At 43.5% G+C, this 15,418-nt stretch overlaps 1 protein-coding gene across 1 annotated transcript in view; it reads left to right on the plus strand.

Moving 5' to 3' along the window:
- LOC107113561 (cytochrome P450 27C1) overlaps window positions 1-14,088 on the plus strand; it is a gene marked incomplete at its 5' end in the record, with an annotated part of 37,734 nt that extends 23,646 nt beyond the window's left edge. Inside the window, 4 exons of the mRNA XM_015414911.1 lie at window positions 828-994; window positions 8,540-8,618; window positions 9,058-9,261; window positions 13,972-14,088. Coding sequence (XP_015270397.1) covers window positions 828-994; window positions 8,540-8,618; window positions 9,058-9,261; window positions 13,972-14,088 — 567 coding nt within the window. The remainder of the gene's footprint in view (window positions 1-827; window positions 995-8,539; window positions 8,619-9,057; window positions 9,262-13,971) is intronic.
- Between the last annotated feature and the right edge of the window lie 1,330 nt (window positions 14,089-15,418).

A 15,418-nucleotide genomic window follows, 5' to 3' on the forward strand; every position in this document is an offset into this window, starting at 1 on the left:
ATCTGCACCTAAACCCCACCACCAAAACACCCCCCCTACTTCGCTATAGGCTATTTACAGTGGCCAAGAGTCCCATAGGCTCTCGGCCGTGGACCTGGCCCTCTGATAGGTGCGGGCTAGGATCCGCTTGGCTATTGTCTTTAGAGGAGCGAAGCTCCGATGTTTGGCCTGACCGCATGGCCCAACAGTCGTGCACGTGGTCATGGCGGAGTACATTACACCCCTCCCCCCCATAGTCCAAACTACCCACACATGTAGTCCTGGAGGTACGCTGGGGCTGTCCTAGTTCTTGTTGAACGGCGGGGTCTGGGCGCGGGTGTCGTGGATGCTGCCGGTCATAGTTTCTGTGTCTGTTCTGGTACTTACAGTAAAGGTGGGACTTCTGTATAAACTGGTGTGAACCCTAATTTGCCTATTGCCAATTGATAATCATAACTTCCCCAATATTAATTTAGAATTTAAGGCAATTTGGCAAACAGTAGGTGGCCTTATAGAAGTCACTTTCCCTGCAACATATACTTGAAGCTCTAAGGCTTGCTTGAAATCAGATGGAAATCAGGTGGAATTAAGTGAATGAACATGTGCTCAAGATTGTAGGTTTAATGTATCTTGTTCTAGTAAAGGTAAAGGTAAAGGTAAAGGTTCCCTTGCTTGAAAGCCAGTCGAATCCAACTCTAGGGTTGCGGTGCTCATCTCCGTTATTTTGTTCAGGTGGTATATGAAACACTGGTTGAAAATGACAAATGTTACTTTAGAAATATTGTTATGGACTCTCACTTCACTAGTGCTGTCTTTTCCTCCCCCCCCCCCCCCCCATACAACCTTAGACTTCCTTCACTTTATCCTGGGCAACATATCTATTAGCAAAGCACCCAGAAGTACAGCATTCTGTGTATAAAGAGATAATCAGCAAACTGGGTAAAGATAAAGTCCCTGATGCTAATGATATCCCTAACCTGCCAATGATCAGAGCCCTTCTCAAAGAAACCTTAAGGTAAGTGGTACGAAACCCCAACGTGACAATAAAATGCTTTTTCATCTTCCTCAGTACAATGTTTAGGCTAAAAGGCAGCCATCAGAGTTTTTTCTTCTTCTTTTGCACAGCTTTCTCTTCTATATTGGGATTTTTACAATATAATATGGACTGGCTGACAATTTCATGCTATGTTATAAGATTTAAAGCTCCAAGCATATTTTTGAGCATAAGCCCTATTGAGGTAATTTCTGAGTAAATATGCATAGGGTAGATTGAAGTTAGCCCTTTCTCTGTCCCTCTGTGTCCCTCTCTCTTATATATTAATAAATCCATATGTATATATATGCGTGTGTAAGGGGCCATGAGGTGACAGCCAACTTTAAGGTTGCGGTCACATGTGCCAGTTGAAGCGGAGGGGAAGGAAGGCTATTCCCTCCGGAGGAATTTGACCCGCAGTTGGGAGATCACACAGCCCTTGTTGCTACGGACGCAACCCGTCACTGTGTGATCAGATGCAACTACGGGAGAGTCAGGGTTTTTTTGCCGTTTGTTTCCCATGCACATAAACAAGGAACTGCACCTCCGCACTGAGGGCCCCCTATGGGTATGCGATGATGCGCATACGGCAAAGGGGGGGGGAACGGCACCAAGCCGGGATGGCCTGATCAGACCATCCCAATGACTCAGAAGAGTGTTTGCGCGATCAGACAGGCTCATTGCAACCCGTTTACTACCGGATTTTCTCCAGTGTCTTTTTACTCCGCCTCTGCAGCGGAGCAGCACGGGTTGCCGACAGCTGCAGGACACTTCCCAGATGTTGCTGTCTGATCGCACCCGTTAATGCCTTTGGGCATTCACACCTATGTTGGATCATCTGGCGCGTGTGATCACAGCCACAGTGACCCCAGCAAGGGACATTCAAGGCAAGTGAGAAGCAGAGGGGGTTTGCCGTGGCCTCCCTATGCAGAGTCTTCCTTGGTGATCTCCCTTCCAGGTACCAACCCTGCTTAGCTTCCAAAAATTAGGCTAACCCACTCTGCCTACGTGTGAGTGAGTGAGTGAGTGAGTGAGTGAGAGTGAGAGAGAGAGAGAGAGAGAGAGAGAGAGAGAGAGAGAGAGAAACACAATACCAGTCAGATTCAAATTATTTTTTGTGGGCTTTGTTCACCACACTAATAGGCTTTGCACCCACAGAGCCTCAGTTTGGAAACTTCCAGAGCTCAGTGTTAGGTGCAAAAATCCCCTTTCTCAGAGGTGCAATTTGGCTGTGCCTGCCCAATGGAAAACAAGTCACAGTCTTCTGCTCAGTTCTTTTTCATCTACCACAACCGCAGCATTGACTGAAACACTCTTCTCAGAGAAATCCTCTCCGCAAGTTAATCTTTTCCCTGAAACACACATGTAATGGTACGCAAACAATGTGGCAAACACCACTATAACTTAACCTTGGTAATAAAAAGAGAGGAAAATGATCTTTGATTTAAAAAAAAAGAGGATAGAAAAGGTATGAAATTTGAAGACTAAGAAAAAAAGGAAAGATGAAAAAACTGTGTGTGTGTGTGTCTATGGCTGCATCGATGTGGTGCAGATTCTCCATTGCCCTGTCACTGTGAATGGAGGCATTCACACTGGATATGGAACATCACATAGGAATTTTGTACTCACTTTCATCCATCAACCACTGTTCTCCTTGCACTTTTCCCCTCTGTGCCACTAGAGGCCTTTTTCGGGCTTTTAAAAAATCAGTAGTTGCCAGTGACCGCTAATCCAGATAGTTTTGCTAATATGCTTGAACTAGGTTCTTTCTGGAAAGATTGTACCAAGCTAGATTTGAGAACACGTACCAAGGACAGGGAAAGCCTGGAAAGTGAATGATTAGAGGATGTAATGCAGATGCTCAAAAACACACAAGCAAAAAGCAAAAACACCCACTGCCATTTGGAAGCCATGGAGATGAAAAATCTTTGTGTAGATGCAGCCTAAGTTTCAAGCATCACATTTCAAGCATCACATTTCAAGCATCAACCTGAAGCTTCTGGTGGTCTACAGATCCCTCCATGTCTTTCTCCCCAGGTACAACAGGTAAATTGTGGAGGTGTTCATGAACAATGTGGCCACAAAATGCCATGTAAACAGAAAGGGGCACTGTCTCTGTCTCTTTTTCCTTATTACCTTGTCGCCTGTGGGAGAATTGTACCAAATATAGCATCACACACCCAACGTATTATTCGCACAGCCCTGACCTGGATAGCCCAAGTTAGCTTGATCTTGTCAGATCTCAGAAGCTAAGCAGAGCCAACCCTGCTCAGTACATGGATGGGAGACCATCAAGGGATACCATCCAGGGTCATAATGCAGAGTTAATATCAAACCATATCTATTAGTTTCTTGCCTTGAAAACCCTATGGGGTTGTCATAAATTGGCTGTGACTTAATAGCATATATCTATATATATTTATATCTATCTATCTATCTATCTATCTATCTATCTATCTATCTATCTATGGCTGCTTTTGCAAAGTCCATTTATTTTTATAAACATTAACAATGTCCAGTTGTGGTTCTTCCATCAGTAAAAACATGACGCTAAGAATTTTTGGGGATGTTATCTGCTACCTCACTGTTGTTGTTGTTGCTGTTGTATTTTTAAGAACATAAGAACATAAGAGACGCCAATGTTGGATCAGGCCAAAGGCCCATCCAGTCCAACACTCTGTGTCACACAGTGGCCAGAAATACCAGTGCCATCAGGAGGGCCAGCAGTGGGGCCAGGACATTAGAAGCCCTCCCACTGTTGACCCCCCCCAAGCACCAAGAAGACAGAGCATCACTTGCCCCAGAGCCCCTAGCTATACCTTGTGGCTAATAGCCACTGATGGACCTCTGCTCCATATGCTTATCTAATTCCCTTTTGAAGCCATCCATGCTTGTAGCACCCACCACTTCCTGTGGCAGTGAATTCCATGTGTTAATCACTCTTTGGGTGAAGAAGGACGTCCTCTTGTAGCACCCACCACTTCCTGTGGCAGTGAATTCCATGTGTTAATCACTCTTTGGGTGAAGAAGTACTTCCTTTTATCCGTTCTAACCCGACCGCTCTGCAGTTTCATGGAGTGCCCACGAGTTCTTGTATTGTGAGAAAGGGAGAAAAGTACCTCTTTCTTTACCTGCTCTTTCCCATGCATAATCTTATAAACCTCGATCATGTCACCCCTCAGTCGTCTTTTCTCCAAGCTAAAGAGCCCTAAGCGCTTTAACCTTTCCTCATAGGGAAAGTGTTCCAACCCTTTTATCATTCGAGTTGCCCTTTTCTGCACTTTTTCCAAAGCTATAATATCCTTTTTAAGGTGTGGTGCCCAGAACTGCACACAGTATTCCAAATGAGGTCTCACCATTGATTTATATAGGGGCATTATTATATTGGCTGATCTGTTTTCAATACCCTTCCTAATAATCCCCAGCATAGCATTGGCCTTCTTTATTGCAGTCACACACTGTCTCGACATTTTCAGTGAGTTATCCACTACAACTCCAAGATCTCTCTCTTGCTCAGTCTCTGCCAGTTCAGACCCCATCAATGTGTATTTATATTTAGGATTTTTGGCTCCAATGTGCATCACCTTGCACTTGGCCACATTGAACCCCATTTGCCATGTTGACGCCCACTCGCCCATCCTTGACAGATCCCCTTGGAGTGCCTCACAATCCTCACTGGTTTTCACCACCCTGAACAACTTTGTATCATCCGCAAATTTAGCCACTTCACTGCTTACTCCCATCTCCAAATCATTAATGAACAAGTTAAAAAGCAGTGGACCAAGTACTGATCCCTGCGGTACCCCACTGCTTACCACCCTCCACTGAGAAAATTGCCCACCTACACTCACTCTCTGTTTTCTATGAACTAGCCAGTTTTTGATCCATAAAAGGACTTGTCCTTCTATCCCATGATTTTTGAGCTTACTTAGGAGCCTTTGATGAGGAACTTTATCAAAAGCTTTCTGGAAGTCAAGGTAAATAATATCTATTGGATCCCCCTTGTCCACATGTTTGTTCACCCCCTCAAAGAACACTAACAGGTTAGTGAGACAAGATCTTCCCTTACAGAAACCGTGCTGAGTCTGCCTCAATAGGTTTTGTTCATCTATGTGCCTACTAATTCTTTCCTTAATAATGGTTTCCACCAATTTACCCGGTATCGACGTCAGACTGACTGGCCTGTAATTTCCCGGATCTCCTCTGGAACCCTTTTTAAAGATGGGAGTGACATTAGCTACCTTCCAATCCTCAGGAATGGAGGCAGATTTTAAGGAAAGATTACATATCTTTGTCAGGAGATCTACAAGTTCACATTTGAGTTCTTTCAGAACTCTCGGATGTATGCCATCTGGGCCTGGTGATTTTTCAGTTTTTAAGTTGTCTATCAGTTTTAGGACCTCCTCTCTCGTCACCTCAATCTGACTCAGGTCTTTCAACACCCCTCCTGAAATCAGTGGTTCTGGAGTGGGCAAGCACTTCTCATCTTCCACAGTGAAGACGGAGGCAAAAAATGCATTTAGCTTCTCAGCCATTTCCCTATCATCCTTCAATACTCCTTTTACCCCTTGGTCGTCCAAGGGCCCCACTGCCTCCCTGGCTGGTTTCCTGTTTCTAATGTATTTGAAGAAAGTTTTATTGTTGGTTTTTACGTTTTTTGCTATATGCTCCTCATATTCCCTTTTTGCCTGCCTGACCTCAGACTTGCATTTTATTTGCCATAGCCTGTGTTCCGTTTTATCAGCCTCACTGTGACTAGCTTTCCACTGCTTAAAGGAATTCTTTTTACTTTTTACAGCCTCCATTACTCTGTTTGTTAACCATGCAGGCTTTTTCCTATACCTGTTTGTGCCTTTCCTAACCTGCGGAATATATATTTTTTGAGCTTCTAGGATCGTAGTTTTAAATAGATCCCAAGCTTCCCCAATTGTTTTGACCCTTTCTACTTTTCCTTTCAGTTTCCTCCCCACGTGTCCCCTCATATCAGAGAAATTACCCCTTTTAAAGTTAAAAATGGTTGTGTGAGTCTTTTTGGCCAATTCTCTATTTGTACAAATGATGAACTCAACAACATTATGATCACTGTTTCCAAGCGGTGCAATCACTTTTACATCTCTCACCAGGTCTTGAGTGTTACTTAGGACCAAATCAAGGATCGCCTCTCCCCTGGTAGGTTCCGTGACCATCTGCTCCATAGCACAGTCATTTAGAGTGTCTAGAAACTCAATCTCTTTTTCCCGGCTAGAACACATATTGACCCAATCAATGTGTGGGTAGTTAAAATCACCTATTATTACACAGTGTTTTTGTCTAGTTGCTATCTTTAAGGCATTCATCATTTTATAATCCTCCTCTATCTTTTGATCTGGTGGGCGATAACAAACTCCCAGTGTTAAGTTTCCTTTTGGCCCCCCTATTTCAACCCATAGAACTTCCAGAAGCGAATCCAATTCACTTAGCCTCTCAATCTTTCTAGACTTTATACCCTCTCTGACATACAGAGCTACCCCACCTCCAACCCTTCCCCCCCTATCCTTCCGATATAATATATAACCGGGAATCACTGTGTCCCACTGATTTTCCTCATCCCACCAAGTTTCAGAAATACCCACAATGTCTATTTTTCCCTCCGACACCAAGCACTCCAACTCCCCGATTTTACCTCGGACACTTCTAGCATTTGTATAGAAACAGCTGTAATTTCCCTTACAAGTTAAGCCTGCATCCTTCCTCTTGCTATCTCGAGTCGTTGTCCGGCAGTCCATGTCACCAGCCATGGCCTCTGTGGACAATTTCAATCCACCTCCCTGTAGAAAAGCAACCGGTACCCCCTCACCTCTCTCAGATGAGCCAACCCGAACCAGAGACTTTTCATCTCCTGTCGGCTTTCCCCCAATATTCAGTTTAAAAGCTGCTCTGCCACCTTTTTGATTTTAAGTGCCAGCAGCCTGGTTCCTTCTCGGGACAAGTGGAGACCGTCTCGCCTGTACAGCTCCCTCTTGTTCCAAAAAGTATCCCAGTGCCTAACAAACCTGAACCCTTCCCCCCTACACCATCGTCTCATCCACGCATTGAGACTCCTGATCTCTGCCTGTCTCTCCGGCCCTGCGCGTGGAACAGGTAACACTTCTGAGAAGGCTACCTTGGAGGTCCTGGACCTAAGTTTCCTGCCCAGCAGCCTAAATTTCTCCTCCAGGACCTCACGACTGCATTTCCCCACATCGTTGGTGCCGACATGCACCACGACCACTGGCTCCTCCCCAGCACTATCTACCAGCCTATCTAAAACACGCGTAATGTCCGCTACCTTCGCACCAGGCAGGCAAGTCACCATACGGTCAGTACGCGGGTTCGCCACCCAGCTGTCTACCTGCCTAAGGATCGAATCACCCACTACCAAGAGCCCCCCTCCCACCCTGCTCAGGGATGGTTCCTTGGTGCAAAAGGAGAGCCGCTCACCAGCTGGGGAAGAGGTCCCTTCTGAGGGCACATTCCCCTTATCCTCAGCATGGTGCCCTGTTTCCCCTAGACCCTCATGCTCCCTGACAGCAGCGGGGCTGCCAGATCCAGAGTGGGACGTAGCTAACAAGTCCCCGAGAGTCTTTTCTGTGTGCCTAGCTGACTGTCTCTGCTTCTCCAGGTCAGCCACCTTGGCCTCAAGGGAGCACACACGTTCCCTGAGAACCAGGAGCTCCTTGCACCGTGGACACACCCAAGATTTCTGCCCAGTGGGCAGATAGTCATACATGTGACACTCCGTGCAAAACACTGGATAGCCCCCAACCCCCTGCTGGCATTCTGGCTTCATAATTCTTTTAAAATAAATAAATATAATCCCCCTTTTAAACCCTTGGTATTTACGTGGTTTTTGTTATCGAAGTCAAATTATTTTACGGGAAAGACAAAGAGCCTAGGGCCTTGTCTTTCTGGCTCTCAGCTGAAAGCAAGTAAAAGAAACCCACTCACCTCTCTCACAGCTCTCTCTCCTGCTCCTGCTCAGAGCTCAGCTGGTCTCCATTTTTGTGTGCCCATGCCTAGCAGTCATGGTGACCTCTGGCGACTCCTACTGGGGCGTGGAGGACATTAAAATAAGTGGTTTGATGGCCTGCCTCTGCCTCCTGGCCCTGGTATTCTTTGGAGGTTTCCTATCCAAATACTTCCCAGTGTCAGCCCTCCTTAGCTTCCGAGACCTGATGAGGTCAGGCTTGCCCGGGCTATACCGATCCGGACCTCATTGTTTATTTTTTACATGATGATTTATGAAGAAGTTAAATGGCAGTGTCTGGACACAGATTGTGAGTGGGGTGGAAGACCCTGGTGACTTCCATCCTTTGTTTACACTACTTTAGCCAGTATTAGCTGCTGTCTTCTCATAAATGACTGACAAGTTTCCTTAAGGGGACTTTGGCTAAAGATTTTAAGACTCTTTGAAAGGTCACCCCTTTATCATGCTCACTAATGCCTTGAAGGAAATCTACAGAAATGTAACATTAGAGGCACTGAATATCTCATTGACTATTTTTGTAGGTTATTTCCAGTGTTACCAGGAAATGGCAGAGTAACCCAGAAAGATTTGATTGTTGGAGGATACTTGATACCTAAAGGGGTAAGCTGCATGAAATGGCTGCATGAAAAGAGTAGGAAAAGATGAAGCTGCAGATTTTCTTTTGGTATATGAATTAGCCTGGACTGGGAAAAAATAGTTATTCTGGGAAATATCAGTCTGGCTTGATCCCAGTCATTTGAAATAATATATTCTTTCTTTTTTATTCTGTAATCAAACTTCAGTACAGTGTTTCTTGATTTAGTGCAGGATCTGTTTAACTTGAAAGTGTACCCCTTTTAATTATTATATTTTTTCTTGATTTGTCCAATGCCTTTTAATCTCCATCAGTAACTTTTGTGGATATTCTGCAAAATAATTATATGTAAATAGTATGATAATATATTTGTCAGATATTTTGATATTCTGAAAATTATAAGTAGTTAATTAACGTGCATGTTTGGGTTTGGTAGATTGTTCCATAACATATTTGTTTCATCAGACCCAGCTAGCACTCTGTCATTATGCAACATCATACCAGGAAGAGAATTTTCCATTAGCACACGAGTTCCAGCCTGAACGATGGCTAAGGAAAAGCAACATGGACAGGGTAGATAATTTTGGTTCTATCCCCTTTGGTTATGGTATTCGGAGCTGCATAGGAAAGAGAATTGCTGAACTGGAAATTCACCTGGCACTAATACAGGTAAACGGGTTATAACTATTAGAACTCACCTTCTTGCTATTAGTAAACTTCTGTTTTGTAAGTACAAATTACGTCCTTGATTCAAAAAAGGTCTTTTCCGCACTAGACCTTAAATCCTGGTTCAACCCTGTCCCCAAAAGTACGTTCTACACTACACGCGAGTTCACCCCTGTAATTATCTCGGGGTATTTTTTCTTTCCACATTACACTGAGGTCACCCCAGTTTTGCCCCACACTTGTCCTGGGATAAACAGAGGCTGTTATAACCTGGGATAAATGCAAGATATTGTGTCCCAAGTTGAACTCTGATAAAACCAGGGATGAGATCAAAGTGCAGAAATGACCTAGGAGAGAGGCCAGATCTGGAAAAACTCCTGCATGGTAACATGAGATCCCCAACTTCTTTGGTTCTTTCCGTACTTGGATCTCATACCCGCTTTTATCAGAGTTCAACTCGTGACACAATACCTTGCATTTATCCCCGGTTATAACAGCATCCGTCTATCCTGGGACAAGAGTGGGGCGAGACTGGGGTGACCTCAGTGTAATGTGGAAACAAAAATACCCCGATATAACTATAGGGGTGAACTTGCGTGTAGTGTAGAATGTAAGTTCGGGGACTGGGATGAACCAGGATTTAAGGTCTAGTGCGGAAAGGACCAAAGACTGTTTCCTGGTTAGACTAGTCCCATTTTTGAAAAGCTTGGGATTTATATTGTTTCTGCAGAATCAGGGCCTGTAAATATAGCAGCATTAATGACAGACAGTATATCTGAACCATCTCTGACACCGGTGGAGTGCCACTGTAATTAGTTAGTATCCTATACTCTCTTAACGGGGGGGGGTGGGTCAAAAAAAGATCGTACTCCAAGATGCTGCGAGCATAGCAACTGCAGCTGGAGAATCCCCGGAAATGTTACCTGCACCCACCAGTCACGGAGTAGCATGCTGACGATGTCTCCAGGCCAGCCATGTATAATAGCCAAATAAGGCACACTTCCATCAGCACACCTATCTGACAGCACTTCCCCCCATCTGCATACAAAGCATAACAAGGAAAAGGAGAAAGGCCGCACAACAACTTTCTGTGTGGTGCCCAAGGTAGTAGCCTGGTGATTACGTTTCTCCTAGGAAATCTGGAAAGGGGGGGGCAGGAGTTCAGCTCCCCACCCGTAAACACATTTCCTCTTGACAGGTGGGCATAAAGGGAAGGAGTCGTGACTGCTACAGTCATACCACCCAGCACTTCCATAGCTCACGTCTTAGAGGAAAAGCCACAGAAACCCCATCATTCACATAGTGGTTGGGTCCCAGGGACCAGGTTATAATGCCCCGAGGAACAAATTCTTATGAGGCAAGGGGGAGAAAGACACTGGGACCGATTTCACACAAGAGCTGCGCCACGGTCGCGCCTCCCTTTGCCCCGCTTCTATTGGTCAATGTCCCACTCGAGTGGCGCAGCTCTTGTGTGAAATCGGTCTGAGAGAGCAACAAAAGAACACGCAGAACATTCCGTGAAGCCATCCTCATCTCCCCAATCCCTTCTTGTCATCTCCCACTGAGGAAAAGGACTTACAATGGGAAATAAAAATGAAGGGTTCAGTTTCCACAAAGGGGAAATTTGGAATAAAGCAAAAGTCACTTTTGGGACAACAGCAAGTAAAACCAAAGGAATAGAATCATAGAGTTGGAAGGGACCTCCAGGGTGATCTAGTACAACCCCCTGCACAATGCGGGAAATTCACAAATACCTCCCCCCCCACACACCCCAATGACCCCTGCTCCATGCAGAGAAGATGGCAAAAACCTCCAGGATCCCTGGCCAAACTGGCCTGGAGAAAAATTGTTGCCTGACCCCGAAGTGGCAATGAGTATTTCTCTGGGCGTGTAAGAAAGGGCCACGAGAACTAAGCACTGATGCAACCCTTCCTGACCTTCTTCCCTTCCTGACCTCCTTCTCATGATCTGCCTAAGTTCACACAATCAGCATTAGGAAGAACCTCCTGTTCCACTGAGGAACGACTTTAACTGTCAGGAGGTTCTTCCTAATGTTTAGCAAAAAACTCTTCTGATGTAATTTCAACCCATTGGTTCTGGTCCAACCTTTGGGGCAACAGAAAACATCTCCGCACCACCCTCTATAATGATGGCCCTTCAAGTACTTGAAGATGGTTATCATATCATCTCTCAGTCGTCTCCTCTCCAGGCTAAACATACCCAAACTCCTTCAGCTTTTTCTCATAGGACTTGGTCTCTAGACCCCTCACCATCTTTGTTGCCCTCCTCTGGACATGTTACAGATTGTCTATATCCTCCTTAAATCGGGATGCCCCAAACTGAACACAATACTCCAGGTTAGGTCTAACCAGAGAACAGTAAACTGGTACCATCACTTTGCGTGAACTGGTCACTATACTTCTGTTGATACAGCCCCAAATAGCATTTGCCTTTTTAGATACCGCATTACACTGCTGACATGTTCGGTGTATGGTCCACTAGGGCCACTAGATTCTTTTCACACATGCTACTGCCAAGACAAGTCTCCCCCATCCTATAAATAGGCATTTGATTTTTCCTACCTAAATGCAGAATTTTATATTTATCCCCATTGACATTCATTTTATTTGTTTTAGCCCGGTTTTCCAGCCTGTCAAGATCATCTGTATCCTGACTCTGCCTTCTACCATATTTGCTACCCCTCCCAATTTAGTGTAATCTGCAAATCTAATAAGTATTCCCTCTATTCCTTCATCCCAATCATTGATAAAGATGTTGAACAAAACAGGTCCCAGGACGGATCCATTTGTCACTCCTCTCCAAGAGGATGAGGAACCATTAACAAGCACTCTTTGGGTGCGATCTGTCAACCAGTTACAGATCCATCTAACAGTAATAGGATCCAAACAATATTTTACCAACTTGTCAACAAGAATATTAAGAGGAACCTTATCAAAAGTCTTACTGAAATCAAGATAAACTATGTCTACAGCATTCCCCTGATTCAGCAGTCTTATCTAATCTTTATCTCTCAGAAAAAGAGATAAGATTAGTGTGACATGACTTGTTAACGAGAAACCCATGTTGGCTCTTCATGATCACAGCCATCCTTTGTAAATGCTCAAGGACTGACTGACTGATGATTTGTTCTAAAACAAATAGGCAGAACTACAACTTACACACTGCAGAGCATTCTTCTAACCCATCCAATAGTGCACACAGGAAAAAGCATTTGGAATCTTCCATTGGACCTGATTTTTCTAGTATTCCTATATACCAAAAGACTATAGAGATAGGCCTAGCACTGTGGGAAAAGTATAGTGTGCCTGGGGTCCATGGTTTAAGCCCTGCATGAGGTTAGTTACCACTCACAAAGTATGGTTACCACATGCTCCAATAATTTTGCTTAGCAACTTTCCACATAGTCTTCACTTTGCTGAATTCATAAGGTTCCTTATTGCTCTTTGCTGCTATTCTTCCCTTGTTCTCTATCTCACCTCCCTTCATATAGCCTAAATGCTTTATCACATGCCAGCAATGACATGGGGAATTATGAACTTGTGATCACACACGCCAGTAGATCTGACATAGGCGCGAATGCCTGACAGATCTAAAGGGCGTGATCAGACAGCAACATCTGGGAAGCGTCCCACACTTGTCAGCAACCCGTGCTGCCCCGCTGCAGAAGCGGAGTAAAAAGACACCGGAGAAAATGCGGTAGTAAACAGGTTGTGACAGACCACGGACGGACTTTCCCCTGTCTGATCAGGCAAGCACACATGCATGCTATCAGAATGGTCTGATCATTCCCCCCCCCTTCGCAGTATGTGCATCATCGCATACTCATAGGGGGCCCTTGGTGCAGAGGTGCAATTCCTCGTTTATGTGCATGGGAAAACAAATGGCAAACCCCCCCAACAACTACTCACCCGCAGTTGCATCTTATCACAGATATGAAGAGAGATGTGATCTTGCAACTGCGGGTCAAATTACTCCCGAGAGAATAGCCTCGCTTCCCCTCCACTTCAGCTGGCATGTATGACCACAGCACTTCTCCTTGTTAGAGCCGCACTGTGGAGGTATTGGGAGACCCTGTCAGCCACTTTCCAGTTAGTAATGAGCTGGAGATAGACATAAATCCTTATACACCAAACTCTGTTAAAACAGACAAGCAACAGTGAAATAATCCAAATATTTCTTGAACAACATCAAGTTATGAAAACAAGTGAGATGAATGCAGTTGTAGAGGCCTAATGACTTTATTTAGTGAAAGCTGCTTACTATCATGTTGCAAACAGGCAATTAGCAATGTTCCCTCTAAGCTGAGTTAGTGTGAGCTAGCTCACACTAACTCAGCTTAGAGGGAACACTGGCAATTAGTTGTCATAGCTAATTGAATCTTCACATTCAGAGACAGCATTCCTCTGAATACCAGTTGCTGGGGATTAAAACATGTGGGATGTTGCTTTCATGTCCTATTTTTGAGTTTCCTGGAAACATCTGTTTTGCCATTATTGGAAAGAAGATGCTAGATTAGATGCACCTTTGGTCTGATCCAACAGGGTTCTTTTTAGGTTCTTATGTTCTAATGTGGTCACTGGATTTTACAAGAAAGAGGATACTAGGAAAGATTCTAGGAAATGAGAATATTATTGTGGCTTATCCATTTATATATATGTACTTATTCTAATGAGGTTGCATTTCCCCTCCCAGCTACTTCAACATTTTGAAATAAAAATGTCTCCCAAAACTAAATCTGTTCGTGCCAAAACCCATGGACTATTGACTCCGGCAGATTCCATCAATGTGAAATTTGCAGACAGGAAATGAGAGCAGAATCTTCAAAAAGCTTGTGCTACACTCCATAACCTGACCTGTGACTGAGAACTATTGTGGAATTTCTGAACAGCACATCAAACTTTAGGTACCTACCTAGAGGTTTATTGTTCTGGTAGACCATTCATATGGAACATTATGGAAGTATTTATTTATCCTTTTTTCCTGCTAGAAGTCTACATGGCCTTTGAGGAACACAATAGGGGCAATGTATCAAATAATCTTTAAAAAGCATTTTATTATTTTCCTTTATTATTCCTTTGGAAGAATCAAGACATTTACCACAAACAATCTCAGTTCTACTAGTCAACCTGTGACCATCTTCCTATCTTTTTTAAAGTGCCTTTCTGGAATTTGTATGTTGGCTGTTTTTTTAGATCATTTCATCAACATTCTAGATCATTTCATCAAAAATTAGAGAAATTGCTCAAATACAAAAAATATTTTAAAGAAAATGATGGAACTGCAGCCTTAGCTTATACAGATTCAGAAGTTCAAATCCTACTACTGGAACACTTTTCAAACAAAGTTGAGACTATATTCTGAAACAATAGTCAAGTTAGCCTGTTGGAGCTATTGGCAATATTGTGGTAGCATAAACTTTCATGAATGAGAACATGTGAAGAAGCAGTTTCTGGATTATAAAGGCTTTATGTAACAGTAAATTTGTTATTCTTTAAGGAGCCACAAGGCTCTTTTAAAAGGGAATGTAAAATTTATGTAAAATTAAGTCAAACAGAGAATAAATTTTGTATTCATTTAATTTACATTTAGTACATATATCAGTTTATTTTTAAAATAAATGTTTTACCTTGCAGGCTTGTTTAATTGTAGAGGTATACAGTTGCTCATAGTTACATAAAAGTTTATGGTTTGTATGAGCTACCGACCTCTCTCGGATAGATATGTAAATGTGACATTGTCTTTGTGTTCTTGAGAATTATGCACTTTGTTGTAGCTGTTTATCTAAACAATTGCATATCGGCGAATGGAAACTAGAGGAGAAGTTAGTTTGAGATTTTGACTGTTTCATGATTAGAAGGCAGTGATGTGACATTTATCGAGAAATCCTTATTTAGGAAAATGCCTTATTTTGATGCCATTTTATGCCTTCAGAGTTGTAAAATCACATCGAACATGGGCATTACATTACAGTTGTAGACTTTAAAACATTTACATTACATTTTGGAGCACCTGGTACTACCACTCTCAACTTTGCACTAATTTTTTGTATATGTCAGAAGGATGATGCCCAACTTTCTCAGGAAATCTGTTCTGTGTCTCTGGGTACCATTCACAAGAAAATGTCAAGAGAAAATTTAAA

This window comes from Gekko japonicus, unplaced genomic scaffold, assembly GCF_001447785.1.
Source record: "Gekko japonicus isolate JY-2015 unplaced genomic scaffold, Gekko_japonicus_V1.1 scaffold2861, whole genome shotgun sequence".
Taxonomy (NCBI): domain Eukaryota; kingdom Metazoa; phylum Chordata; class Lepidosauria; order Squamata; family Gekkonidae; genus Gekko; species Gekko japonicus.